The 26,901-nt window shown below is 61.1% G+C and overlaps 2 protein-coding genes and 1 long non-coding RNA gene across 4 annotated transcripts; 2 read left to right on the plus strand and 1 right to left on the minus strand.

Moving 5' to 3' along the window:
- The first annotated feature begins 929 nt into the window (after window positions 1-929).
- GNAT1 (G protein subunit alpha transducin 1) lies at window positions 930-6,031 on the plus strand. The gene is made up of 9 exons (XM_016149996.2): window positions 930-1,303; window positions 2,526-2,568; window positions 2,689-2,830; window positions 2,925-3,082; window positions 3,177-3,305; window positions 3,566-3,695; window positions 3,955-4,108; window positions 4,225-4,416; window positions 4,763-6,031. Exons 1-8 carry the CDS (start codon window positions 1,198-1,200, stop codon window positions 4,413-4,415), a joined length of 1,053 nt encoding a protein of 350 aa, XP_016005482.1. The 5' UTR covers window positions 930-1,197; the 3' UTR covers window position 4,416; window positions 4,763-6,031.
- On the minus strand, window positions 2,183-5,397 carry LOC118601664. Its single transcript, XR_004950485.1, has 2 exons — window positions 5,244-5,397; window positions 2,183-4,055 (listed from the first exon to the last, which is right to left on the minus strand). It is a non-coding gene; the product is annotated as an uncharacterized LOC118601664 (long non-coding RNA).
- A 5,209-nt stretch (window positions 6,032-11,240) lies between the features above and the next one.
- Window positions 11,241-24,620, plus strand: SLC38A3 (solute carrier family 38 member 3). 2 transcript variants are annotated; one of them, XM_036219693.1, is made up of 16 exons: window positions 11,241-11,336; window positions 18,341-18,494; window positions 18,585-18,666; window positions 18,810-18,925; window positions 19,464-19,537; window positions 19,618-19,710; window positions 19,813-19,894; window positions 20,936-21,018; window positions 21,115-21,173; window positions 21,329-21,493; window positions 21,573-21,652; window positions 21,915-22,015; window positions 22,248-22,372; window positions 22,463-22,607; window positions 23,541-23,644; window positions 23,732-24,620. In XM_036219693.1, exons 2-16 carry the CDS (start codon window positions 18,394-18,396, stop codon window positions 23,834-23,836), a joined length of 1,515 nt encoding a protein of 504 aa, XP_036075586.1. In that variant the 5' UTR covers window positions 11,241-11,336; window positions 18,341-18,393; the 3' UTR covers window positions 23,837-24,620. The 2 variants fall into 2 exon arrangements, with proteins under 2 accessions (XP_036075586.1, XP_036075587.1); XM_036219694.1 differs by lacking the exon at window positions 11,241-11,336 and adding an exon at window positions 12,437-12,457.
- Window positions 24,621-26,901: the final 2,281 nt, after the last annotated feature.

Here is a 26,901-nt window from a genome sequence, read left to right on the forward strand (position 1 = left end):
CAGTTTCCCAAGCTGACAACAGTTTCCCAAGCTGCAAAACATCCCCTGGAAAAGCCTGGCCACCTCTACAGGTCAGAGACTTTGTTGCACTCAAGTACACATGTACAAATAGGGAGAGGCACATGAAAGTGTGCACACAGACAGGCACACGCACATAAATGTGCATGCTCACAAGCACACTAATATGCATTGCACATGCACATATACATTCATGCACACAGACGCACATATTAATCCACGCAAACAGCACATGAGCACATGAAGAGAAATGTACAAAAGCATATGCATGCACACATGTCCATAAATAGGTGTGCATAGGTGTATGCATGCACTCACAAAGGCACACACTGGCATTCGTATACACATAAACATACACACTGTGTCATGTCATTGCCTTGCTTGGTGCCAATAAAGGATAGACACACCCCTCCAGGCACACGCAGCAGACATGCACACCACCCACATCCACCAGCATCATGGAGGCACGTAGAAGCCCTGCTCAGGTCAGATCCAGCCCTTGGTACAGCACAAATGCAGTGTCTACCTTCACCTCTTGACTTTCTGCAGGGCACAGAATCCAGGTCCAGAGTCACCCAGCCCTTCTCAGCCACCTTGTGTCGTGTGGCCCTCTGAGTCTCAGCTTCCTCACCAGCACAATGGTGCTAATGATGTGGGCACTTTCCCCAAGGGCTGGTGTGAGCTCACAAGATAAGGAGCAGTGCTGAGCCCAGCGCTGGGCGCAGGGCAGGTGCTGGGTGCATGCTTCTCCCTCTACCTGCTGTGGTCAGCCCCACTCCCACAGTCTGCACCCCTGGGACTTGAGGTTCCTTCCTCCCATCAAACATGTCTCTCCGCCTTTCCGGGTCTCTCCTGGAGGGTTGGTGCGGGGTGGGTAGAGGGGGTGCAGAGTCAGCAGTTGAGGGATTGGGGCCACACCAGCCCGATTAGAAGGGCTGGGGCCTGAGCTGGATTCACCTGTCCTTGTCTCTGATTGGCTCTTGGGTACCCCCAGCACCCAAATCCCACTAAGCAGCCCCACCAGGACCTGCACAGGTCTGTGGAGAGCCAGTTGATTGCCAGCCCTGGGGCCAGAGGGGTATCCGGGGAGGCCAGAGGCTGGCCTGAGCCTGGCTCTGGAGATCCCTCCATCCAGAAGAGCCAACTGACCACCCCATTCCTTCGCCTACTGCCACGGCCATGGGGGCTGGGGCCAGCGCGGAGGAGAAGCACTCAAGGGAGCTAGAAAAGAAGCTGAAAGAAGATGCCGAGAAGGATGCTCGCACCGTGAAGCTGCTGCTTCTGGGTAGGGACGTGGGCGCAGACGGGACCACTGCCACCAGGTCAGAGGCCCGGGGTCAGGCAGGCGCACCTTCTGTGAAGCAGGGGTGTGACTTGGGAAGCAGAATGAGCCTGACAGGCGATGCCCTGGCTCCCCGAGACTGGCTATGCCATGGAACCCCTCTCCAGAGGGCCTGCCTCAGGCAGCCTCCGGCCCAGAGAAGTGTGTGCCCGCCACTCTTGTAGAGGTGTGGGTACAGCCACTTTAGCCCTGGCTGGGCTCCCTGGCTTGATAGGCCTGCTGAGCAGGGCTCAGAAACCAGGGGCCTCCTTGGGAGCCCCACACTAGGGCTGCTCCCTTGGGAAAGGGAAGGCCACAGTTGTCCTGAGAGTGGGAAGCCTCTAGGACCACCCAGAGCCACACACAGTGGCCCTTGGTTTCCAGAGTTTTACTGTTGGCAGATCTGCAAAGCAGCTAAAGGGGGCAGAGGGATACTAAGGCCCAGTAGGGCACAGATAGGCCATGCCCATGGCCCCATGGTGGTGAGGGGACATGGGACTGACCCAGGGCCTCTAGGCCACTGCCTCCCTCAAGGGGAAGCAGGAGCTGCTCTGAGAGGGCAGTGCAGACTCCATCCAGGCTCTCCAGAGTCCAGTCAGGCAGCTGGATGTAGGCAGAGGCACCAAGCCACGGTGCCCCGGGTAGACAGAAAAGCTAAGCTGACAATCCCATTAACTGTGCCCAGCACCCTCGCGAGAGCAGGCTTAGAGGGGCTGTCAGCAGTGTCTGTTCCCCATCCAAAGGCGCTAATTCCCTCTGAGCCTCTTGGAGTCACTCCCCTCCCACCCCAGGTGAAAAGCTGGGTTGACCCGGCTCAAATAATCCCCTGTGCACAGTACCAGCTACTTTCACAAGGTGGCGCTCCAGCCCTTTTTATTTTGGTCTCAGAATACTAAAGACTGCGTTTACCAGAGTCTTGGAGGTTCCCCGGCACAACTGAGGTCTTTGAGCCCCCTCATCAGCCCTCTTCTGTCACTCCTGACATTTATAAACGTTCTTCTGCCAGGGTGGCAGGGCCTTACTTTGGGGAATGAGGGGAAGACAGGTGGGAATGGAGGCTGGGCTGGCGCTCTGTGTCTGCCCCGCCGCGTTGCCGGGAGTGGGGGGAGTGGGGGGAGTGGGGCGCGGCAAGGGTGTAGGGAAGAGGTACGGTCAGGGCAGCTCTGAGCTGAGGCTTCCCTTCCAGGTGCCGGTGAGTCCGGGAAGAGCACCATTGTCAAGCAGATGAAGTGAGTGGCCCCCGGCCAGTTCGGAGGCCCCTGAGGTGGGGGGTGGAGGGGACGTGCACCCAGGGCCTATCCTTCCCCACCTGACCACGAGGCACTGACTCCGGCTTGCTCTGGCCGCAGAATTATCCACCAGGATGGGTACTCGCTGGAAGAGTGCCTCGAGTTCATCGCCATCATCTACGGCAACACGCTGCAGTCCATCCTGGCCATCGTGCGCGCTATGACCACGCTCAACATTCAGTACGGAGACTCTGCGCGCCAGGTGTGCCAGGAGGCGGGCCGAGCGCGGTCTCTGGGGACTCGAGGCGCGGGACCAAGTCCCCGGTCACCACCAACCACTCCTACCCTGTCCCCAGGACGACGCCCGGAAGCTGATGCACATGGCGGACACCATCGAGGAGGGCACGATGCCCAAAGAGATGTCGGACATCATCCAGCGGCTGTGGAAGGACTCGGGTATCCAGGCCTGTTTCGATCGCGCCTCCGAGTACCAGCTCAACGACTCCGCCGGCTAGTGAGCGCGCAGGCCGGGCGCGGGGGCGCGGGGTGGGGGGGAGCCTCGCCACGCCCACGCACCGCGCCCACCCTCACCCGCTTGTCTCCCGCAGCTACCTCTCGGACCTGGAGCGCCTGGTAACCCCGGGCTACGTGCCCACTGAGCAGGACGTGCTGCGCTCGCGAGTCAAGACCACCGGCATCATTGAGACTCAGTTCTCCTTCAAGGACCTCAACTTCCGGTACGACGCCAAGCCCTGGTCCTCGCTTCGGGGCCCTGCGGGCGAGTTCACCACCCGGAGCCCCTTCCCATCACGGTGGCCCCATCCCTGGAGAGACACTGCCCCCTTCTCGCATGCACAAACCTCAGAAAGGCCCGGCCCCGCCAGACCCAGGTCGTGTCTGAGTGCGCTCCAGCCGGCGCCGGGAGGCGAGGGGATGGGTGCCTGTGGGCGCGCCCGGGAGGCCCGACGCGCAGGTTCAAGCCCCGCCCGCCCCACAGGATGTTCGACGTGGGCGGGCAGCGCTCGGAGCGCAAGAAGTGGATCCACTGCTTCGAGGGCGTGACCTGCATCATCTTCATCGCAGCGCTGAGCGCCTACGACATGGTGCTGGTGGAGGACGACGAAGTGGTGAGTGCCGAGCGGGGCCTGTGTCTGCGGTCCGTGGGAAGCAGGAGACGCTGCCGTGGGAGCGGGGAGCGTCTGGGAGGGGACGTTCGTTCCAGAGCCGTCTGAAGGAGGAGAGGAGGCAGCCAGCAGGCTCGCTCAGGGGTGTTCCGGGGGACCCTGACCCGAAGCTGTCTGCGGGGAGGCGCCGGTGCCCCGGAGTCCAGAGGGGAGGGGTCGCTGCCCGTGTCCCCCGGTGCCGGACGGTTTCTGCCCTCCTCAGAACCGTATGCACGAGAGCCTGCACCTGTTCAACAGCATCTGTAACCACCGCTACTTCGCCACCACGTCCATCGTACTCTTCCTCAACAAGAAGGACGTTTTCTCCGAGAAGATAAAAAAGGCGCATCTTAGCATCTGCTTCCCCGACTACGACGGTGAGAGTCCCGGCCCGGCCGCCAGAGGGCGCCCCACGCCCACGAGCTCGGTCTGCGCTCCTCCCGTCCGTCCGCAAGGATTTGGGACAGGGAGTGAGAGCGCCTTTCCCCGCCAGGGCCCAACACGTACGAGGACGCGGGCAACTACATCAAGGTGCAGTTCCTCGAGCTCAACATGCGACGCGACGTGAAGGAGATCTATTCCCACATGACGTGCGCTACCGATACTCAGAACGTCAAGTTTGTATTCGATGCTGTCACCGATATCATCATCAAGGAGAACCTCAAAGACTGTGGCCTCTTCTGAGGTGGGCTCCTCTCAGCCGATGCTCCCCTGTCCTGCCCCTTGGTCACAATGCCTCAGCCCTAGCCCCAGCTCCCCGGATCCAGTAGACCCGCCGCAGCTCTCCAGACCCACTCCACTGTCTGGCCCCTAACTCCCAGATGCTTCTGGGCCCCACCCCGGCTCCTCAGGCTCCACTCCACTGCCAAGGCCCTTCCCCTAGCTCACAAGTCCCACCCACTTAATTTCTTTGGGCCACAACCCCTCTCCAGGTGTCACTGCTTCCAAATCCACCTCCACAATGTCTCTCAGCCTAAGCTCAATTATTTTGAGGCTGGGGATATTGACAAGGTTCTTTCTTCTTTTCCCAGGTTACTGAACCTATGTGCGTCCTGAGACCCTGTAGCCCTAGCTGCCTTGTAGCCCCAGCCGAAAGGACCCTATCGACTCTCCCCCCGACCCAGGACTCCTGGGCCCCAGTGTGTAGTCCCACCAGCCACAGACCCAAAACCCTGAGCCCCATTAGCCTTGAGGCCCTGCCCCTGCTCCATGACTCTCAGGCCTCCCAGAGCCCATGCCCCCAACCCCAGCACCGCCCTTCACGGCTGGGCTGCACTGGCCTCCAGGACTCACCACAGCCAGCCCCAGCTAAGAACAAGCAGGACTTGGGGCAGCTAGAGCACACAGTGACTCAGCAGTGCCCGGCTGACCAATCTCCTGCAGCTCTCCCACCCCAGGGGGCCCATGACTCATGAGATGGGTCTGGGCTCAGCAAATAGCCCTCCCCCCAGAGTTTCATGAAGGGCAGGGGGGCAGGTGGGGATCCCTCCTCCAAGCAGGCCTGCTGCTTACCATCAGCTCATTCCAGCCTTGCCACCGCCATGTGACAAGTCTGACACCTGTCTACCCAGTGGCCAGTGACTATCTTTCCCAGCAGCTTCAGGGGTCCAAAGTCCAAGCTAGCTCTGGCCTGAGTAGCTCCTACATGGATTAGTTAGTGAGTAGGGGCAGGCCTGGGAGCTCCTGGGTGCTAGGGAGAGGCTCGAGCTGGACCTTTCCCCACATACCAGGCTCGGAGTAACCCCGTAGCCCCTCCCCCCACAGTCTCTGCCCTCTGTCCTTGGACACCAGATCCACATCCTCTCTCACCCACCCACCCACAGTACTCCAGGCCAGCCTGCCAAGGGGATGGTCTGTTGACGGAGGGTACTGTTGACACCAGCTGTGGCCAATGGTCAAACTATCCTGAGGGGTGGCTGGGGCAGAGTCCGGCTCCAATCGATCAGCCCCACGCATAGAATTTGGGACAGGACAGAGGCCTAGGATGTACCCAGAGGAGTCTACCTCAGGTGGAGTCACAAGCACACCCAGGTGACCCTCGTCTCTGTCAGCAGTTTCTCTCACCCTTTCTGTTCAGAGCCCATTCCCTGGCAGGGCTGTGCCTGAACCATCAGGGACAAAGGCCCATGTCCCCACATCCCTGCTCCCTTCTTCTCATCAATCGTCAGGTCCTTGCTGATGCCCATGGGCCAGGGCCTGTGCCGGGGCAAGGACAGGAGCTCTCGTCTAGCAAGGCCAGGGCACGATTTGCACTTCCCTCAGCTAGATGCACCGACTCAGCAATAAACCTTTGCATCAGGCCCCCAGCTGTCCTTTCTTGGGGGAAGGGAGAGAGTGTTAATTATAATGAGTCATGAGCACTTACGAAGTGCCCAGTGCTGGGCTGGACAGGAATGGGAGGACAATTCCTTCCAGGTTGAAGCACCTGGCCTGACATGGCACTCTGGGGAGCATGGGACCAACTTGTGCCCTTTGGGGAGGGGGTGAGGATGAGATGAACCATGGAAAACGTTCGCAAGGATAGTCTTGGATCAAGAGGGAGTTTCGAAATGGAAGGTCATTCTGGCAAGACCGGTGAGGAGTATAAGATACAGGAATATGGGCTTGGGGGGTTCACAGGAGTTCAGTGGAGCAGGAGCAGGGAAGAGAGACACGTGCCTGAGAACTGGACTTCCTCCACAAGATGATGGGTCTTGGAAACCTTTGAAGCCAGGGCATAATTGGCGGCCTGGGCTATGGGTGAGGCAAATACGGCATCGCTCCCGGCGCAAAATTTAAGGCGGTGCCCAAAATTTCAGTAAACAAGATGAATAATATATTGATGCAAGAATTTGAAAAGCCAAAATGACTGCCCACTCCCCAGTCCATGATGCACAAAATACAAAAACTCTAAATAAAGACAAGATCCGAGAGAGCCCTGCCAAGCCATGTTGGTAGCATTTTGGATTCTAAAGCAAAAGCAAAAATGTCCACTCCTATATACAGTCTTATGTATTTTTAAGGGTTAATATTTTTACAGAACTTGAAAGTAGTTAAAAGATTGAAATAATTGGCAGCAGGTATATTAAAACTCGAAGCATTATTTTAACCTTAAATATTTTACTTACACCTAAAACGGAATTTATAATTTTATTTTCCTGGATTTAATGGAAATAAAATCATCGATGATATTTTTCAAATTGCTTCCGGGAAAAATAATCGTTAAAAAAATTTCATAAAACATGTATATAGGGGCGCACATTTTTCCCGGGGGCCAGTGTGAGTGAGGATGAGGAAGGTGAGAGGTAGGGCCGGTGGATCCAGGAGGGGGGTGTATGTCCTCATTACCCGGCGGGGCCGGGGTCTGCAAGAGGGGCTCAGCGACGAGGGTCTGAATCTGTGCAGATGACCTAGTGCCCGTGACGCCCCCACCACGCTGGGACTAAAGAGGAATATTGAAGGGACTTAGTTTTTCGGACCTGTGGCCACTTGGGGAAAATGTCCAGGAGGGAGATGGAGAGCTGGGGCGGGGCAGAAGGCAGCATGTGGGCAATATCGTCAATGTCCAGGTGGATAGCGGAGCTGTGTCCCTGGGGGGGGGCGGCTAGAAAGGGGAGAGTGAGGGTGCGCAGACCTGAGCCCCGTGTGGGGTGGGGGAGCACTGCTAGGCTAGGGAGCCCAGGCCTGGGGGGAAGTTAGGGCTCGGGCCAGTGGTTTAGGACCCCACTGGGTGGTCTGGGACCCGGCCGATCTGGGGCTGCTCGTCTTAACTAAAGGCTCTCTGTCTGAGCAGTTGACTGGATTGGGGTGGAGCAGGGGAGAGCGGCAGAGGGATTTAATGGAGAGACTCAAGGCAGAAGACAGGAGGCTTTGAGGACCTGGAGGTGGTTGGCTAGAGAGGGAAGACGCCGTCAGGCGAGGTGGGTTAATGGTGTCTGCCGCGTAGCCGCCTCATCTTGAAAGAAAGGTAATGAGCTTCCCAGCCTTCCTGGGCGAGGGGCAGAGAGAAGCCCAACACCACGTAGGGGCTGGACTCCACCCTCCACGAAGTCCCCTCCCATGCACGGTTCTGCCCACAGAGTCTGGGATTTTGGACCCATATACCTCGGTCCCACGGGCTGGGGACACCACCTGGCCTCAAGCTACTCTCTGTCCGTGGCTGCAGGCCTCCACCGCCCCGCTCACCACGCCGAGTAATTACGCCCTAAGGAGCAGGATCAGTGGGTGCTCAACGCCTGATTCACCGTCCAGGGCAGAAGAGCAGAGAGAGCTGGCCCAGAGTCAGCACTGTGGCCACACCCTAATCCTGTAGGTAGGGGTCATTGACTGCGGGCACCTACAGCCACCACCATCCCTGCCTGACCTGCAACCTCCAGGTGCCCCTGAGGGCCCTCCTGGCCTTCAGCTCTGGCTCTGGCAGGACTAACCTGGCCCGGCCACTGACCAGAGATTAGACAAGCCTGGCAGACGGTTAATGCCACTGACGTCAGGGCCTGGTTGGGTGGCCACTGGGGGCTTGACCCCTCCCCACAGGCAGTAGCTCTGCCCACGTGACCTGGGCTCATTAAGCCGCTTCAGTGGCCAGAGAAGCTGGGGGCCAGATTTCAGGGGAGAGAGGGAGGGCGTGCCGGGACTGTGGGGGCAGGCCTCAGCCACGAGGTCACTAGCTCTGGGGATCCAGGTTGAGGAAGGGCTGGAGAAGAGCGTGCCCTCTCTATTTCCACGCACTGTATTGTGCCAACCAAACCCTTGCTCACGCTCAGGAAGAAGTGCCCCAGACACCGAACTGGGCCGAGTAGAGTCAGGAGCTGCGGGCATGGGTCCTCCCCACCGCGGAGCAGCCCTCCGACATGACCCCAGGCCACGAGTCCTGCCCCTGCATGCAGCCCCACGCCTTCCAGTGCTAATCTCACACTCACATCCAGTTTCCCTGTGGCGAAGCTGCTTCTCCCACGCGGAGCACCTGCCTCTTCCCCGCCCCGGCATGCACCTCTCTTCCCCTGGCAGAGCTAAGCCCACGGGCTGCTTCTTCGCCAGGCTTTTCCTCCAGCCTGGGCCAGAGCCTCCCTAGCCGCATGGCCTGCAGAGAGCGCTTCGAGATGCTGAGGCTGGGGCTGTAGGGGTGGATGGCGCGAGCAGCCACAGGAAGCGAAGGAAGCGCTGGCTCTCCCCAGGGGCTCGGGCAGGATTCCCAGAGGTGATCTGCCATGTGGGTGCTGAAGGGCAAGTAAGAGTTTGCTGAGGGGGTGGGACAGGGTGGCGACCCAGAGGGGCAGAGGCATAGGGAAGTGAGAGCAGAAACGTGTGTGACCCACAGGGCAGTGGGGAGGTGGAGAGGTCACCTGGGAGAAGGAGCGGGCTGGCAGGATATCAGGGAGGCCAGCGGGCTGTGAACAGGGCGTTCGAGGAGTCAGTGGACAGGGATGCTGGGCTCTGGGGGGAATGGGCTTGGAGGTGAAGATGGGGCCTCACAAGCAGAGAGGGTCTTGGTGCATTGCGTGAATGGTGGCGTGTGAGAGGAGGCTGCCTGGCTGGAGGCCGATGACGTGGCTGAAGAGGAAGAAGACCGTGAAGGGCTGCTAGGACCCTGGCGTGAGGGTCTGAGCCATCCTGGGACCCTCGGTTCTGCCTCACGTGTCCGGCAGTCTCTTGGGCCCGCGTCTCCGTTTCTAGAGATGGGGACGTAGAGGTGGAGCTGGGCGGAAGGCTGAGATCAAGCTTCCCCCAGCCTCCACTCCAGGCGGCTGCCCTCAGCGCTGGGGCCACGCGGACGGACGGACGGACGTTCTCTTTGGTCTATGGGAGAAGGTGTCCGGCAGCTCTCGGAGCCCCATCCTGGCTGCCAGCTGTCCGGCCGCCACAGGCTGGGCTGGGAGATTCGGCAGGTGGCGGGAAAGGCCTTGGGCGGTGTTTGCACTGGCCGGGGCCCAGGCCTAGCATCAACAAACAGGCGGCCCTTCCCCCAGCCTGGTCACAACTGACCTGGTGCAGGGAACCCACATCATGCCACCTCCGGGCCTCCCACAGCACCCCAGCCCAGCCAGTTCTTGCTCCCTCCATTTTGGATGGAAGACCTCAACACCCACACACTGGGTGACCTTAAATCCAGGCCCCGCCCCTCAGGAACTGCCAACGGGAACACACAGCCCTTTGCAAATGGCTTCTGTGAGTTTTCGGGCTATCTGTGGGTGGGAACTGAGGGCAGACCTGAGACCTGGTCAGCACCTCTCCCTTTGACTTTGTCCCACAGGCAGTCCCCTCTAGCCCCTTTGGAGGGCGAGAGTCTTAGGGTCCCTCATGACCAAGGTAAGCTCTGATCTGGAGATGACGCCCCAGACCAGAAGGGAGAACCGATCCCTTTCATTTTCCAGCCATCGGCAGCACGGGCGCTTGGGTGGTTTTGAGGTTTTCAAGGATTGCCACCATCCTAGTCCTCCCAGACCTCTGGAAATCCCAGCCAAAGCTGAGGCCCCTGCCCTTGGCTCACAGCTTCCCCTCAGGCCAGGGGTAAAGACAGAGTCATTTCCTTGTGACGCGGAGGGAAACTGAGGTACACTAAGGCTTGGTTGTGGTGGTGTTGAGAGTCAGTAGGAAGAGAGTCCAGGAGTCCTGACTCCCAGCCCAGGGCAGGGAAGGGGTTAGGCCTCTCCTCTGGGGCCAATCTCCCTAGCACCAGGGATGAGAGCAGACATGGCAGAGACATCCAGCTTGCTAGAAACAGCAGAGGCCATGGGGTTAATCGGATCAGAGCCTGCGGCTGAGAAGCAAGAGACACAGCTGTTCTGGGACACGCCCCCCCCAGCTCTCCCCAAGGTTAAGGCCTCCCCCAACAACCTGCTAGCTGACCCTGGAGGCCTTACCCACCAACCACCTCTGAGCATCCTTGGGTGAAAAGCCTTGGGTGAAAAGCCTTGGGTGAAAAGCAGGCAGGGGTGGGATAAGAGTCCCCGCTGAGCACGGGGTCACCCTATAAGCCCCTGTACTAGGGCGCCAAGTCCCAGGCCCCACTTCCCATGGACAGACTGACAGCTGTCTCCTACTCCTTAGAAATAAGAAAATGGGCAGGGAGATGCCAGGCAAGGCTCAGCGTGAGCCCAACTTGGTTCCCGTCGGGTCCTCACGGCCCCCACGAGGCTCGCGGAGGGCGAGGCAGGCACGAAGACGCCTGGTCGCCTGAGCAAGGTCTGAAAGTCCCCCATTCAAGCACCTTTCACTGAGGCTGACTTGTTACCACTCCTCTTGGGTTAAGAGCCGAGCCGCTTCTGCCTCGGGGAAGTGCGGGCAGAGCCTTTCAGGGGTTAAGGGGGAAACTCAAAGGGAATCTGCTTTGGACTGAAGCGTTCCCCCCAAAAGACTCAGCTGAGCCCACCCGGGGCAGCCGCTCTCCGACCGAGGGGCTCCTTAGCGCTCCCGCGGCCGGTTTGCTGGGTTGGCCTGGCCGCAGCCTCTCCGCAGACCAGCCCCTCCTCCCGCGGGCCGACCCGGATTGGCGGGCGGGGGGCGGGCCGGGGGCGGGGCCGGGCCGGGGCCGGGCGCCCTTCATCCCCCGCCGCTGCGCTCGGCCGGGAGCAGAGAGGACAGCGCCGGCGGGAGCGGAGCACCGCGCGTCCCCGCCCGCGAGGCCAGGTACCGCCGGGGGCGCCGATCCCCAGGCCAGGGGCACCGGGCGGGCCGAGTCCTAATGTCCACCCTCCAGTCCATAGCCGGGCTCTGGGCAGCTCTGGCCGCCCGCCCTGCCTCGGGCAGGCGCCCCAGCCTCCGGTGCGCTCGGGACTCGGGTCTAGTGATCCGCCGGTCAGGACTCTCAGCTCTGAGCTTAGCTGGGTCGCCTTGGGGCGTCTCAGTAGGGCCGGGGGGGGGGCAGCGGGACGTCTGAGGCACGGCCCGCAGGGACCGGCTGCAGAGGGCCCCGGAGGGGGGCCTAAGAGGGGCTGAGAGCAGGCCCTGGAGCGTTGCCCCGACGGGCGCCTGACAGGCAGATCGGCCCGGCTGGCACGCGAGGACTCCGGGTATATTTATCCCGGCGGCGCTGGGCAGGGGCTGGAGGGCGGATCCGGCCGGGCTGCCTGAGGGGCCGCGGGGCACATGTTGGTCCCACAGCCCGTGCCATTTGCAGCCGGGCCGGCGAGCACCGGGCGCTCGTGGCTCCCTGGCCTGAGGGCGGGGCTATGCGTGCGCCCCGCTCCGCGGGCGCGGGCCGCTGGTGCGAGGCGGCCCCGCGCATCCGCGGAGGTTAAGGACCTGGACTCGGTTTGCAAGAGCCCGCCCCGCCCCATTGGCCCCTTGGATTGGCCACAGCGAATGCGTGCGTTTGTTTACACCCCGGGAGGGGGAGGCCGGGGGCGGGGCCTACGCGGATCCACCCTCTCCCCCACAGTGACCTGAGCCCTGAGCCCAGGTGTAGGCTCTAGGACAGGTCTGAGGGGGTCTAAGTCAAAGATCCTTGCACTGTGAGGGACACCTCGACCCCGGCCCATTCTTCCATCAGCCTGCCGGTTCTGTCCTCCCTCCCGTGACTTCCTCGGGCCACTGTGCTGTCTGTCCCGGGGAGAGGCTCTTGGACCTTCCACTCCTTCCTCTTCAGTTCGCTGTCTTCACGGGGGCTCAGTCCCTTCTGGAAAGGAAGCAGATCCCTCAGAGGTTCTCAGTCTGGAGCATAGAAAGCCGGGGCGATCTGGGGGCAGTTCGATTTTGCAAGGGGGAGATCCCGCACAACCACGGAAGGCTTCCCGCAGGAAGCTCCAAAGGTGGGAGGAATCAGGGGTACATGAGGCCAGGCCCGGCATGCCTCCAGGAGGGCTGGAATGACTAGAAAGCAGGACTGAGTCTGACTCCTTGGCGTTGGGAGCCGGGGACTGTGCCTCTGAGAGAGGTTGAGGGCATGTGTCTCAGAACTTTCTTCTGCTTGGGCCAATAGAGCCCAAGCTCACTGGCTTCTCAGATCACCCCTTTATTCAGTGCTGGTTCCTTTGGCCCATGTCACAACCCTCCCCCCACCCCAGTCCAGGGCCCCAGGTGGCCAGACCAAGAGAAATGGTTGCTCTAGCAGCCTTGGAGCCCCAGGCAAATGGGCTGGCTGGGCAGTTCACGGTCTCCGGATGAGGTCAGGGAAGGGTTTGGAGCTGAACTGAGTATGCCTCGGTTTGAGGGGAAAACCTGTTTTGGGGAGGTTGGGGTGTATGTGCAGCCTGTGCTATAGCAAGATAGGAGCCCTGAAAGAGAACGTTTTAGTGCCGACATGGCGGGAGCCGGGTGCCACTTGGAGCAGGTGAGGTGGCTTGGGGCCTTGGCAAGGACCTTGAGCCCATTGCAGTCATTTAACCTTTACTGAGTACCTACTGTGTGCACCGTGCACCCTCAGTCTGGTGGGTGGAGGGCTGGCCTTGGACTCGGGATAAGAAGACAAATGTAGGGTGGGTGGGGTGTTCTAGAGGACCAGGCGGGGCTTCTGGGGACCAAAGGGAAGGACCAGCTGCTGGGGCAGTAGGGGCTTTCCGGCCAGCAGACCGGAGTAGCTTGGTGTTGAATTTCCGCTCTGCGGGCCACGTCCTGTACACAGTTTCTCGGCTGGCACGTCTGCACACGTGCATGGCCGTTGAGGACGGGGTCGCTTCTGCTGACCGTCGTCTCCGTGAATCTTCCCTGCTGTGTGTGTAGGCCAGACCTGGGCGCTGGACTAGGGGCCTCTTCCCAGCGGAGCCTGGCCCTGTGGCCGTAGCGGGCCCTGTCCCCCACTCTGGATGTCCCCGCACCTGGGGACATAACTTGCCCTGGTGGGAACATGGAAATGCTGTGGCAGCCTTCTCGTGGTTCTGCCCGCCATCCCGACAGCGCCCAAGGGTGCTGCGCCCCCACCTGCGCCTCCGGCCCCTTCTTCCCTCCTCGCTCCGTCCGGGGCTCTCTGTCTTTCATCGGCTGTCTCTTGCCATCTCTGGCTGTCTCATCCGTCTCCTTCTCCATCTGCCATCTCTGGCCGGTTGGCCATCTCTGGTTATTCGTCTCTCTTGTCCCCTGTCTGAACGTCTGTCCGTCTATGTCTCTCTGTAGTTTTTTCTGCTCGTGTCCCTCCGCATCCATCGGCATCCCTCCGTCTCCCTGTGCCCCTGTCCGGATCAGTGAGCATGGAGGCTTGTATTATGTGTGTGTTTTCTCTCCCCGTCTTTCTCTCCCTTCCCTCTGCCCCTCTCTGCTTCTTCCTGACACTGGATGGAGCCTCTCCTTCAGGCTGACCTTGCCTTTAGCCCCCCCATCGGGGTCTTCAATGAGTCCTGAGCTGCCCCCAGGCCTCTGCTCCAGCTTTCTTTGGGGCCAGAAGTCCGGCTGTCTAAATATTTGGCCGCCTCCAGGGGATTCCGGGTCAGCAGGGAGGAGGATGGACTGGCTAGCTCGGGGTCTCCCCTGCTCCTGGGGAGCCACAGACACGTGATGTCCTGTCCTTTGCCTCAGCTGGACCTCAGGCTGCACGTCCCTCTCAGCAGGCTGGCAATGGGGGGAGGGGGCTGCTGCTGGCTCTGATCCAGTCTTGAGCCGAGAGATTCCAGCTGCAGCCTCCTCTGGCGGCAGCCTGAACAAGGAGGGTCCGGGCCTGGGCGGGAGGGGAGGCCTAGGTGTCTGAGGCTCAGCCCAACTCTGAGCATCTGGTAGGTGTGTAGAAAATGTACCCTGTCACAGGAAAGTCCACCTTCCGGCCCCAGCTGGGCTCCTCAGATCCTTCTAGACACTTCCGGATATCCAGAACACAGAAGCACAGACCCCAGCCATGAGGGCCGGGGGCTGGAGGGGGAGGGATTGGCGTGGCCAACACGGCGACACTCTGGGTCACCCGCCTGTCCCTGGATGCGCCCTTCCTGCCCGCCACCCCCTCAGTACCAGCCAGGCACTGGCCACACACTAGCCACTTACCTAGTGTCACTGACAGAGAGGAAGTAGTGGATGAGAAGACTGGGTCTTCTCCGGTCAACATCTGGAGTTGCAGGTCTGGAGGAGGGGCAAGAGGTGTGTTTTAGTGCCTTTCTCTCCCACATACCTGTTACTAGACCCCTGACCTCAGCAGCCAGCCCCCTACCGACCCCCGTGGCTGCGCCTTGACAACACACAATTCAGATGTATCCCCTGAACCCAGTTTCCCTGCTGCCTGAGAGCTTGTCCAGGGAGACGGATTTCCCCTGACGTCTGGAGAAGCAGGTGGGTGGAGGGGTGCCAGTCCGGAAGGGGCACCTTGTGTCAGCCGAGAAGGAGAGTGGTAAGGATGGCTGTGCCGGAGCGGGGGGCAGCCTCGTCCCTCAGCCCCCGGGAATAACAACAGTGGACCCTCTTCTGAGATCGGGCTTGAGGTTAGGGCTGCCCGGGCAGCAAGCTCTGTGGGGCCGCGGCCACGGGACTGAGGCGAGGACGGTGCGCTCGCCTCCCTGTAGCCAGCCCGCTACTACAGACCCGCGTCCGTCCTGATTATTGGGGAAGAAGGCGGAGGGGTGTGCTTCCCACAGAAGCCGATGCAAGCGGTGGCCCCGCGGTGGCCTGGATTCCTGGGCCTTGAAATCTTTAATTAGCCAAACTCAACACCCTCCTAGGTGTGCCTGACGAGTTCTCACCCTGTGATGCCCACGTGAGCAGGGTGAGCAGGCGTTGCCTGCTGCACTAACCCGGGGCTCCTGTTCTCTCTTGTCCCTTATCTCGCAGCAGAGCAAACAGGCCCCAGGGCAGTGGGCTGGGCCATTGATTTACTGCCCAAACCCACGGCTGCACCTTGACAGATGCCCTTCTGATGACCCACCAGAGGTTACAGCATCTCCCCACCCCAGAGCCTGACTGGGAGCTCATGACCTGCTCTGGGGGCAAAGGCCTCAGGGAGGCTCCTCACTCTGTCCCCAGCTTTGGTCAGACTTCGAGGGATCCCTGGAGGGACAGGAGGACACTGAGGTCCTGAGTGGGCACCACAGCGAAGCAGGACTGGGCCAGCTTCGGACTCGGGGTGTCCACTCGGGGATCCCCCCCGGAGTGAAGCTTTCCTTAGGCAGCGGTGATCCTCTGGGTCCTCCTGACTCTCTTAGAGAAAGAGGCCTGGGAGGTGGCCGTCTTGAGGGGTGGGAACCGTCAAAAATGAGTGCCAGCTTCAAGGAATAGCTGGGGGTCCACATCCCAGGCCAGTGCTAACCTCCACCCTGGGCCCCCGGCCCTTAGCCCTGCACTAGACTGAGGTACAGACTCCTTGACCTGGCCTTCACGGCTTTGTCAGGCTTGTCTGTGGCCCTGGAACCCTCATTTACCCTCATAGCCTGTCTCGTACGACACCTCAGGGCCTTTGCCCATGCCATGCCCTCTGCTTGAGTCACTCTTTCCTATTTCCACATCTGGGGGACTCCCACTGGAATTTCGGAACTGGCTGTAACACCTCCTCCTCCAGGAAGCCTTCCTTGATGCCTCACTCTCCCCCTTTTTAAGTCCCAGCACTACGTGGCTCACACTCAGCTGCATCAGGTGCCATAGGGTGAGGGATGTGTTTGGGAGTTTTGTCCCTTCCGGACTGAAAGCCGCTTGAGTAAGGATATTCCATGTCCTCTCTGAGATCTCAGGCCAGCTCAAGACCCAGCAGCACTAGACAGGCCCTGAAGGTCTAGGCCCAGGTCACGCTGGAGGGTCGGGGGACCCGGAGCCAGCACCTCAGGCACCTTGGCCCATGGTCATGCCACCGTGGGCTGTGGTCTCCCTGGAAGCAGTGTCTGGCTGCGAGGGAAGGATTTTAAGGCAGAGAAGGGTGCTTTGTCTAGGCTGCCGACTCAGCATACTCTCAGGGCTTGTCCCAGCCTGCCCAGGCCAGGAGGCCTGGCAAGGGCCACCCTAGCTGAGAGCCAGGGGGCACTCCTGAGTGACTCTGGAGACCAGGTGCTGGCACCTCCATGCCCAGCTGGGACCCTTGGAGGCATGTGCTGATTATGAGCCTCTGGGCTGGGGCGTGAAGACAGGCTAGTCCAGGACTCTGGTCCAGGGAAGAGGGCGTGAGAAGAGACGTTTACATGTCACAGTCCTAAGCCGGCAGGGCTGGAGGAGAGAAGGGTTCAGGTGCCAGCATCAGAGCAAGGAGAGGCAGGCTGAGGTGTACGACGAGGCCAGGGGCAGGGTCCCCAGGACCGACATGCCTGGGATCCGAACTCTGGTCAGGGGCTACCTGAGGCACAGTGCGGTGATCCTCCGGTCAGTTCTGTGTGGCCTCTGGGACACTTGGGCCTGAAACCTGAGCCTAGCCACCCCTACCCACCCCACAGTCCCAAGTGCTAAGTTTGAGACCCCTGGGGATCCAGGTTCAAGAGCAGACCTGAGGCCATTGGGATGCGCAGTGGGGGCAGGGGATTCAGAGCGGATGCCGGGGTCCCGAGCAGACGGTGCCGTGGCGTCATGACTGGGTTCTGGCTGGCCTACCTGGCAGTGTTGCCGCGGCCATTGTCACCGCTCTGGCCTCGGCTCTCTTGCTGGTTGGTCTGGCCTTCACAGGATCCTTGTAGATCCCGGGGGCACTATACCAAGGTAGCTTCTGGGCATGGTATGGGTGGCTCCCAGCCCCCACGGTGATGGGAGAGGGGCCAGTGGGCTGTCTGGACGGCGGGTGGGGCTGGGGGATGGAGGGAAAGGGAGCTGGCTGCTTCGAGACCCAGCAGAGCCATGCCCTAAGCATGGGAAAGGGGGCAGGTCCAGTGGTCCAGGCCCCTCTACAGCTGGCTGAGGCCCTGAGGTCCCGGCTTGGGGCTTTAGGAAATTGCAGGGAGCTCAAAGACTCCTGGAGGATGGGCACCTAAGGGTTGGGGGAAGTCCCTAGCAGGGGAGGAGAGGCTCAAAGGAGAACACGGCCCTCAGGCCAGGGCTGTGTGGAGGGTGAGACCTGTGTGGCCCAGAGAACTGGGCCCTGGGGCACCCATTTCCTGGAAGGCCCCCTGAGGGCCCTTTGCAGCCAGGCGGGCAGGGCCCAGGTGTCCAGCCACCCAGCACCGCCTCAGGCCTCCTGGCTCCGGGGGGGTAGCCTCTGCGCCTGCCGTTCCCAGCGCCAGCTCTCAGCCCACAGAGGGCCCTTTGTTCTGGCTGCCAGCAGTGCCCGCCGGGCGGCTGGGAACGGAGCCCGCAGCCCTCACCCGCTCCCGAGGCCTCCAGCCGTCGGGCCGTGCCATTCTAGGTTGGCTAGGAGGCCCCTGGCACACAGGGCCGGCACAGGAAACTGTCTCCTGGTATCAACGTCAGGGACAGAGAGTCAGTCCAGGGCCCACCCCCGGAGAGGGGCCCAGAGGCCTGGGACTCAGCATACTAGGGTCCTGGCACCATGGGCTCTGGCCTCAGGTCATCTGGCTGACCTTCATTTCACAGATGGGGAAACTGAGGCCTTAAGGACTTGCCTAGGCTGGCATGTGTGTGTGTGTCAGGGAGAGTGCTAGGTACTAGCCGAGGTGTCCCCCTCAGGATGTCCTGGAGAGCTCAGGTGTCTGAGCTCTACTCCCCCAAAGGTCTCTGGGTGGCAGCAGGCAGGGCGCCATGTGCATGAAGGTCCTGAGCGACCCCCTGGGAGGTGTGTTACGGCCGAGACCCTGTGGGAAGCTGGGCCGTGGGCCCCAAAGCAGGAATCATCAGAGGGACCATTCGCTCTGCAGACTTCTGAGTGCATCGCTGTGCGAGCCAGCACTCCCGGTGGGGTCCCCGAACCATGGAGGCACCTCTGCAGACGGAGATGGTGGAGCTGGTGCCCAACGGCAAACACTCGGAGGGGCCGCACCCGGTCACCACCCCCGCAGCAGGCAACCAGAGGTGAGCAGAGGAGGGACCCAGTCGTGGGTCAGGGCAGGGAGCAGAGCAAGGGGCGGGAGCTGAGCTGCCTGCCGTGGCCTGTGCCTGCAGGGACGAGGGCCCCCGACGGAGCGGTGTGGAGGGCGAGGGCTTCCTACAGAAAAGCCCCGGCAAGGAGCCACACTTCACGGATGTGAGCCAGGGCAGCGGAGCGGGCTCGGGGCGCCGTGGGGAGCTCGGGTGCAGCAGTGAGCTGCTCCGGGGGGCAGGAGGGGGGCGCGCCGAGACGCCCTCCCGACCTGCTGACGCCCCCCCATCTCACGCCGGTGCCCGCAGTTTGAGGGGAAGACATCGTTTGGGGTGTCGGTGTTCAACCTCAGCAACGCCATCATGGGCAGCGGCATCCTGGGGCTCGCCTTCGCCATGGCCAACACGGGCATCATCCTCTTCCTGTGAGTGCCGTCAGCAAACCGTCTAAAGGCGGGAGCCCTAAACGGGCCACCGACCGTGACCGTCTAGGACCTCCTGGTTTCCTTTTCAAGACCCAGGCTGCAGTGGGTGGGCACTCACCCCCAACCCAAACATGGCTGAGAAAACAGCCACGGCCGAACAAACCCACGTCACTGCCCAGTGAGCCCACTGAGCCGACCACGCGGGGCCAGCCTCGCCGGCCTGCGCCTGCCTTTCTACCACACGCACACGTGACGGATGAACGCCCACGGCCAGGCCCGCGTGGGCACGCGTGTTCTCACCTGGGAGAACACGTTTGTTTTAAGAACTCGAGGGGAGGGGATACCTGGAGGGCCTCTTCTGGGTCATGGTCCCCCTCGGGTCAAACTGGGTGGCGTTCACCACCCCTGGGGTCCGCCCATCCTGCATCCACATCGGCCGGGGGTCCAGACGCCTGCGTCACAGACCCCACACGCGCACAGCTCTTTGCCCCCTGCCAGCCAGAGGAGCCCGGCAGCCTTTCTTCATCCATCCCCCCAGGTTCCTGCTGACGGCTGTTGCCCTGCTCTCCAGCTACTCCATCCACCTGCTGCTCAAGTCCTCAGGGGTCGTCGGTGAGCCTCCAGCCAGCCTGTAGCAAGGGAGGGGCAGCTGGGAGGAGCACGGCTAATGTCCCGACTCCCCGTACCCACAGGCATCCGTGCCTACGAGCAGCTGGGCTACCGTGCCTTCGGGACCCCGGGAAAGCTGGCGGCGGCCCTGGCCATCACCCTGCAGAACATCGGAGGTGCGGCGGGCGGGCGGACGCAGACACACTGTGGGTGGGTAGCCAGTCTGCAGTCCGGCCGGTTTGACTGACCCCCGCGCCTGCCTCCCCCTCTCCCTCCAGCCATGTCCAGCTACCTGTACATCATCAAGTCCGAGCTGCCCCTTGTCATACAGAGCTTCCTGAACCTGGAGGAGGAAACTTCGTGAGCTCCAGGGTGGGGCGGGGCTGGGTGAGGGTAGGATGCCCTAGACAACACTCTCTGTCCACCCCGGCCCCAGAAGCCCAGTCTGGGCTGGTGGGAGAGATCCCAGAGCCTCTAAATGGCTGGTGGAAGGGCTGCCAGCGGAGCGGACATTCAGTCCGCCCACATTAACGAGGCACCTAGGGGAACCCGCAGGAGAGCCATGTGGGGTCAGGCTGAGGAAGCTGGGCCACGCCTGGCCCAGGGCCCAGCCTGTGGGCACGGGAGGACCTGAGAGCCTCAGGCTTAGCTCTAAGCACCTACTATTCCTGACCTGGCTTGGGCGTTAGCCACCCCTCCCCACTGGGAAATTAAGCCCACAGTGTCCCAGTTGCTCATCGTTAGCTCTGCCAGCACTGATGGCATCGACCACGTTTGGCGAGTGGGGGCAGAGAAGGCAGCAGGCCCTGCCCTTGGCAGCACAGCCCAGACAAGCAGAGCGCTGCGAGTCTGGGAGGCGGGGAACAGCCGGAAGCCCCCCTCTTCGTGGGCCTTTCCCAAGGAGCTGGCCTTTGGACTTGCCCTCGAAGGGTGGTCCCGGTTTTCATCCCTTAAGCCCCTGCACCCCCTGTCCCTTGGGGTGGGTGGGGCAGGATGGTGCAGGATACAGATCCAAGGAGGGACCACAGGGGTGCGGGTTGTTGGCAAGTCCCTGACACCCCCGTGGAAAACACCCCACCTCCCTGAGCCCCTCGGGACCACTCCCTGGGCAGCCTGGACCCAGACCTGAGTGTCCTGAGAACGACGAGAGCAGGGACTCTGATCTGACGGTTACCAAGCAAGCGCAGGGTGCCTTAGTCCTCCTGCCCCAGAAGGAGGAGCCGAGAGTGTGCCCATTCTGCAGATGGGGACGGAGAGGCTCGGCGCTGTAAACCAGCGTTCTTTAGAGGTCACTCGGTGGCACCACTGGTGACGGCAGCTGCGGGTGGAGGCAGGCGGCCCCACCCAAGGCTGCGGGGGGCGGGGCGGCTCTGATCCCGGCTCCCTGCTCCCATCCCGCAGGAACTGGTACCTAAACGGGAACTACCTGGTGATTCTGGTGTCTGTCACCGTCATTCTGCCCCTGGCGCTGATGCGGCAGCTTGGTGAGTGTGGCAGGGCCAGGGCCTCGGAGGGAGATGTTGGAGGGATGTACGGGAGGGGACCCCCCAGTCTCACAGCCCCCCGCGCACACTTCGCAGGCTACCTGGGGTACTCCAGCGGCTTCTCTCTCAGCTGCATGGTGTTCTTCCTAATCGCAGTGAGTCGCCCTCTGCTGGTGGAGGGAGGGGGCGGGTCTCTGTGCTCAACCTGTGTCAGAAGGCAGCTCCTCCCAGCCTGATCTAGGTGCGGCTGCACAGTGACTTACCAGGCAGCGGAGCCTGGCCCTGATACCCTCCTCCTCACTGCCCCCAGGTCATCTACAAAAAGTTCCATGTGCCCTGCCCGCTGCCCCCCCACTTTGTCAACGTCACAGGCAACATCAGCCTAGGGGAGTCCATCAAGGAGGAGACGCATCTGCAGGGGGAGACTGACGCTGTGGCTTTCTGCACCCCAAGATACTTCACACTCAACATACAGGTTCTGACCGGCCTGGGTCGGGGCAGCGGCCCAGTGAGAGTTGTGGGGCTGCCCTGACACAGTCCCCATGTTCCCCCAGACAGCATACACCATCCCCATCATGGCCTTCGCCTTCGTCTGCCACCCCGAGGTGCTGCCCATCTATACAGAGCTCAAGGAGTAGGTTCCATGGCTGGGAGAGGGGGCGGGGCCGCCTTGAGCTGCTCTGGGGGGAATGGACATAGGCCTGAGAGGGGCAAGGGAGTGACAGGAGCCAAGTCGTTCAATCAAAGCTCTCCAGAGCTACCACGGGTGGCACTGGGGACAAGAAGGAGGCTTCCTTGCTGACGGATGGCGAGGATGTGGTGCCAGAGACCCAGGCACGTGAGGATCTCCGAGTGCTGTCCAGCCCGGCACCGGTCCCCGCCTCTGTCCCCCACAGCCCCTCCAAGACGAAGATGCAGCGCATCTCCAACCTGTCCATCGCCGTCATGTATGTCATGTACTTCCTGGCCGCCCTCTTCGGCTACCTCACCTTCTACGGTATGGCTGGGCAGAGACAGAGGCCAGGCTGGGGGGCAGGGGGCTGGCCAGTTGCCATGGCACCCCGCATGCTATAGGTGCTCATTAGGCGCGTGCCGCCTAACTGCGCCCTGCCGCTGTGGAGGTGAGTCTGTTGCCACGCCCCACGGTGTCAGGGTCAGGGTCGACCCAGGTTCAGAGCCCAGTCCCCCTGCCTGGGCCGCCTGCTGACCGCCCTCCCTGCCCGCCACAGACGGCGTGGAGTCGGAGCTGCTGCACACCTACAGCAAGGTGGACCCGTTCGATGTGCTGATCCTGTGTGTGCGCGTGGCCGTGCTGACGGCAGTCACGCTCACGGTGCCAATCGTTCTGTTTCCGGTGAGCCAGTGAGCAGGTGGCCGGGCGGCCAGACCAACGGGGGGGGAGGGGTGGGACCGAAGGCGCTGACGGATGATGACCACCCCCCAGGTGCGCCGTGCCATCCAGCAGATGATGTTTCAGAGCCGGGAGTTCAGCTGGCTGCGGCACGCGCTCATTGCCATTAGCCTGCTCACTGGTATCAACCTACTGGTCATCTTCGCCCCCAACATCCTGGGCATCTTCGGGATCATCGGTGAGGGCCTGGCCCTGCTGGGTGTTGCCCCAGAGAACTCCCCTTCTGCAAATCCTGGCAGACTCCTGAGCTCGTACCCTACAGTTGAGCGATGGCTGCTGGCCATGGGCACGACTTACCCTCCTGTCTGGGATTTTGTCGGGAAGTCTATTCCGATCCCCTCTGAGGGCTCAGAACCACTGAGTCGGTGTCCCTTGCTGGGGCGCGGCGCGGAGCCCAGAGGTCAGAGGCCTCCGCGAAGGAGGGTCTCATCATTAGGCCTTGTCCCCATTTCACACATGAGGAAACTGAAGTTCAGAGTGATTAAGGGAGGAACAGATCCATATAGCTGATAAATGGGATGCCTCGATTCAGCCCTAGGATCATGGGAATGCAGGTTTGGTGCTCTGTTGACCATCTCGAACCAGTTGGGGCTCTGAGCTGGAAGGGCAGCAATTCTGAGACATATTTGGGGTGACCCAACCCAAGAGACTGACCCCCTAACCCAACTCTGCAGGGACCAACACACAGGCTGGGGGTTGAGTATTATGGATATCGTAAACAGGACTCTCACTCATGTATGTTCAAAATCTTACTCAAAATGGGTTAAGCAGAAAAGAAGACATTAGCTCAAATCATGGAAAAGCCTTCAGGAAGAGCTAGATCCAGGAGCCCAAGATCCCGAAGGTTCCATCTCAATCTTGTGGCTCGCCTCTCTTCTTTGCTAGCTGCATTTACTGACAGATTCTCTGACTCCAACAGCCCCAGCCTTCTACCCTGGTGGGCAGAGAGCAAGGGCAGGGGCCGGCGGGCTCTCCAGAATCCCGCAGATCTTTCAAGCAGAGAGAGCCCCGCCCCCAACCAGGACTGTTTGACCCCACGGAAGGGCGCGCCCTTGAATCTTAGCCCACAGGTGGCTGCCAGCCTGCAGAGGCCACGCCTTTTTCTTTGCAGGAGCCACATCCGCCCCGTGCCTCATTTTCATCTTCCCTGCCATCTTCTACTTCCGGATCATGCCCACTGAGAAGGAACCTGCAAGGTCCACCCCTAAAATCCTGGTGCGAGGGGCCTGGAGGCTGGTGGGCTTGTGTGGGCTGAGGAGGTTGCCCTGACCCCCGACCTCATCCTGACTTCTGACCCCACAGGCCCTTTGTTTTGCTGTGCTTGGCTTCTTGCTGATGACCATGAGCTTGAGCTTCATCATCATTGACTGGGTCTCAGGGACCAGCCAGCATGAAGGAAGCCACTAGGACACCCCCATCCTGTTCTGTCTACGTGTCCTAGTAACCCTGCTCACACTCTTTCACCTGGCCGGTCGGGGGGAGGAGAAAGACGTGGTGAACACTACGGCATTTGGCCCTGCCCCACGCCCTCTCTGTGGAAGGTTTTTCTTAAAGAGCCAGAACCAAGGCCCTCGGGCCACTACCTTGCTGGGCTCCCAGGCGGCAGGGCCTTCCTGTGCTGGGAGCAGGGTGGGCTGTGCCCCTGCCCCCCTCCCGTGGCCTCGGATCCCACCCGAGCCGCTTCTCCTCCTTACACAGGGGCACACGCTGAGCTCACACAGCCTGCAGGGGCGCGTAGAGCTGGGACCGGGGCCTGCAGCCATCCCCCCACCTTGGTACTGGGCCACAGTCTGCACCCTGGGGCCCCGTCTCCCTCGGCCCCCTTGCCTTCCCTCCTTTTGTCCCCTGGGTCCCTTGCAGGCATTTGGGCTCAATTCCTTGGAGACTTTTGTCCCCTTCTTTCATCCCCTCCACCGGGAACAGACCCCAACACCCTATGCCTGGAGCCAGCGGGTTCTTCTGAGGGTGAAGCTGGTGTGGGTACCCCGAAGCGGCCCCTGCCCTGCCCCTTCCCCAGTCCTGGGGAGGCTGGGACTCCACCCCACGCCCGGGCTGCAGCTCACATTCCACTGCCAGAGGAAGAGAGAGGCCGCGGCCCGGAGCGTCTCTGCCCCTGAGAGACAAAGACCCCGGGAAGCCGGCCTGGGGGAGGCCGGTTGGCAGCCCCCTTTTATAAATATTATACATGAGACCAGCTGTGTTTTAGATTCTTGATCTCCATGGTCTCTGCGTTCCTGGAGGGTGGAGTGGGAGCCGGGGCATGGGTGGCAATGGAGGTCGCTCCAGCTTCTTTCCCTGGGATGAGGGTGGGGACAGGGTGAGTCTCCTACCCCACCCCGCCCCCTGCCTCCCAAACCAACCAGCGGTGTGCTCAGACCCGGCTCTGGGCCTGGGCCAGGCTCAGCACAGACCTGCTTTCTCACGGGGTGAGGTGGGGAGGAATTAATGAGGCCCCAGGAAATGGGACAGAGAGAGGCCTCCGGAAGGAGGCAACGTGAGGTGCATCCCCAGCAGCCTCACGGAGGGTCTGAGCTGGGGGCGGCTGCGGAAGCCCTGCGGAAGGCCCCCTGCCCTCCCCTGGCTGCCATGTCAACCCTCCGTCAATGCCACGAGTCTAGAAACAAAAGTGCAGGGACCCTGTATCCTGTCAGGCTGATCTTTGTGTTCACAGCAAAACCCTGAATAACCGTGACTAAAGGTGGGTTAGCGAGTCCCTGTATGGGGGGGGCCTTGAGTTTTGAGTGGGGGTGTCCAAAGTGGGGTGGGGGGCTGCAAGGACGCAGGGCAGCCCCAGGTACCCGGGCCCGGGTAGTGCTTGGAAGCTGCCCACGGCCCGGGTCAGGCCTGAACCAGCTGGGACCCAGAGGGATGGAGCTGCCCGGGCGTTGGCACCAAACCCTCATTAGGAGAGACCCCATGCCCGGCGAGGCCTCTGAGGAAAGGGCAGCAGGCAAAGTCCAAATCCAGTTTGAACTGGCAAGGAGGCTGCCAGCATGGGAAACCCCTGAAGAAAGAACTTTCCTCAAGCTGGTGGCTGGTAGGCCTAGGGCAGTGCCAGCCAGTCAGAGGGGGGCTTCCTGAGTCTGGTTCCCAACAGCTCCAGGCGCCTGACTCTAGCCTGGGGACTCACCCGGAGCCCCATGGCCCCAGAAAAGAGTTGGACTCTGGCCTACTAGAGGTTGCGGCAGCCCAGAGTGCCCTGGGGTGAAGGGCTGCCCCTGGGGGTCTCTGGCTTCTTCCTCATCAGATGCGGCTATTGCCCTTCCTGGGACCCGGGGCTGTTGATGAGTGGGAGCCAATGCAGGTCAAAGTTCATCCTGCAAACAGACCCTGAATCCAAAGAAGGCTGCAGGTCAGAGCAGCAGGACTGTCCGGAGTCCCTTAATACCTCGGGCTTGGCTTCAGGCCTCTCAGACGAGAGAGGTATGTACCGACAGTGGAAGCTCCCCCCGTTGCTCCCCCGCCACACACACAGCTGAGGTGGAGGAAGGACCCTGGCCCCGAGGCCATTCATCCCTGCTCATCCAGCATGGTCTCCTCCAGCCTGACCGGTGGGCAGCAGGCCCCAGGCGGTGAGTGCAGGCGATGGGACCACTACATCGTACACCCACACCAAGCGTCCACGCGACTTTGAAAAGGAGTAACTTTCATCGGTAGCTGTCAAGTCCTAGACACCCAGCCTCCACGAGGATGGGTCTGCGGGCCCTTTGTCGTCATGAAGCATTTTTGTATGTTTTGAAGAATTTCCCAGATCTTTTTTTTTTTTTCCTTCTTTGCTCTAAAAAGTTGCTCTTAAAAATATGTATTTATTTTGTTCTGCTTAGACTATTGACAAGACAGAACAGCCAGAAAGTCCAGGACAGAGGTCTTCCCTACTTCTTTTCACTGTTTTTCTTATGACTGCTCGTAACAGAAAGAAAACAAATATAGACCAGGAAAAGAGACCAAAACCTGGGCGTTGCCTCCCTGCCCGCACCCAGCTCACCTGTGTGCATAGGCACATACTCGCCGATCAACGCAAGAGAGAGTCAATCGTTCGATCGGCACGTGTTCACAAAGATTCCTTCTGTGTCAACGCCTGTGCGCACAGCATGAACGACGCGAAGCCCCTGCCTTCCTTGAACTTACGTTCCAGAAACAGGAAACATAATCCCGAGGTTACATCATTTGTCAGAAGATGCTCAGTACGATAGGGAGTGAAAATGGCAAGGTGAGGGCAACGGAGAGCAGGGGCATGGAGGTGGGTCAGGGTGGGCCTTACTGCGGAAGGGACGTTCGATCAGAGATTTGAAGATGGGGACAGCCATGTGGATGCCTGCAGGGCTCGGTCGCAGACAGAGGGTTCGGCAAGCGCAAAGCCCCGAGGCAGAATGTGAGATGAGCAGCCAGGAAGCCACTGTGGCTGACGTTAGGTGAAGCAGGAGAGAAGAGAAGGGGTGAGTGGGGGCTGATGAGGGGGCGGATGTTGTGGG

This window comes from Rousettus aegyptiacus, unplaced genomic scaffold (genome assembly GCF_014176215.1).
Source record: "Rousettus aegyptiacus isolate mRouAeg1 unplaced genomic scaffold, mRouAeg1.p scaffold_m13_p_4, whole genome shotgun sequence".
Taxonomy (NCBI): Eukaryota; Metazoa; Chordata; class Mammalia; order Chiroptera; family Pteropodidae; genus Rousettus; species Rousettus aegyptiacus.

What these genes read in the sequence shown, in the direction of transcription:
- GNAT1 (XM_016149996.2), top strand. Translation starts at nt 1,198, where the DNA reads ATGGGGGCTGGGGCCAGCGCGGAGGAGAAGCACTCAAGGGAGCTAGAA. An exon ending in ACGGAGACTCTGCGCGCCAG is followed by an intron (nt 2,831 to 2,924) that starts GTGTGCCAGGAG and finishes CCCTGTCCCCAG; the next exon opens with GACGACGCCCGGAAGCTGAT. An exon ending in TGGTGGAGGACGACGAAGTG is followed by an intron (nt 3,696 to 3,954) that starts GTGAGTGCCGAG and finishes TGCCCTCCTCAG; the next exon opens with AACCGTATGCACGAGAGCCT.
- SLC38A3 (XM_036219693.1), top strand. Translation starts at nt 18,394, where the DNA reads ATGGAGGCACCTCTGCAGACGGAGATGGTGGAGCTGGTGCCCAACGGC. An exon ending in ACGGGCATCATCCTCTTCCT is followed by an intron (nt 18,926 to 19,463) that starts GTGAGTGCCGTC and finishes CCATCCCCCCAG; the next exon opens with GTTCCTGCTGACGGCTGTTG. An exon ending in TGGTGTTCTTCCTAATCGCA is followed by an intron (nt 21,174 to 21,328) that starts GTGAGTCGCCCT and finishes CACTGCCCCCAG; the next exon opens with GTCATCTACAAAAAGTTCCA.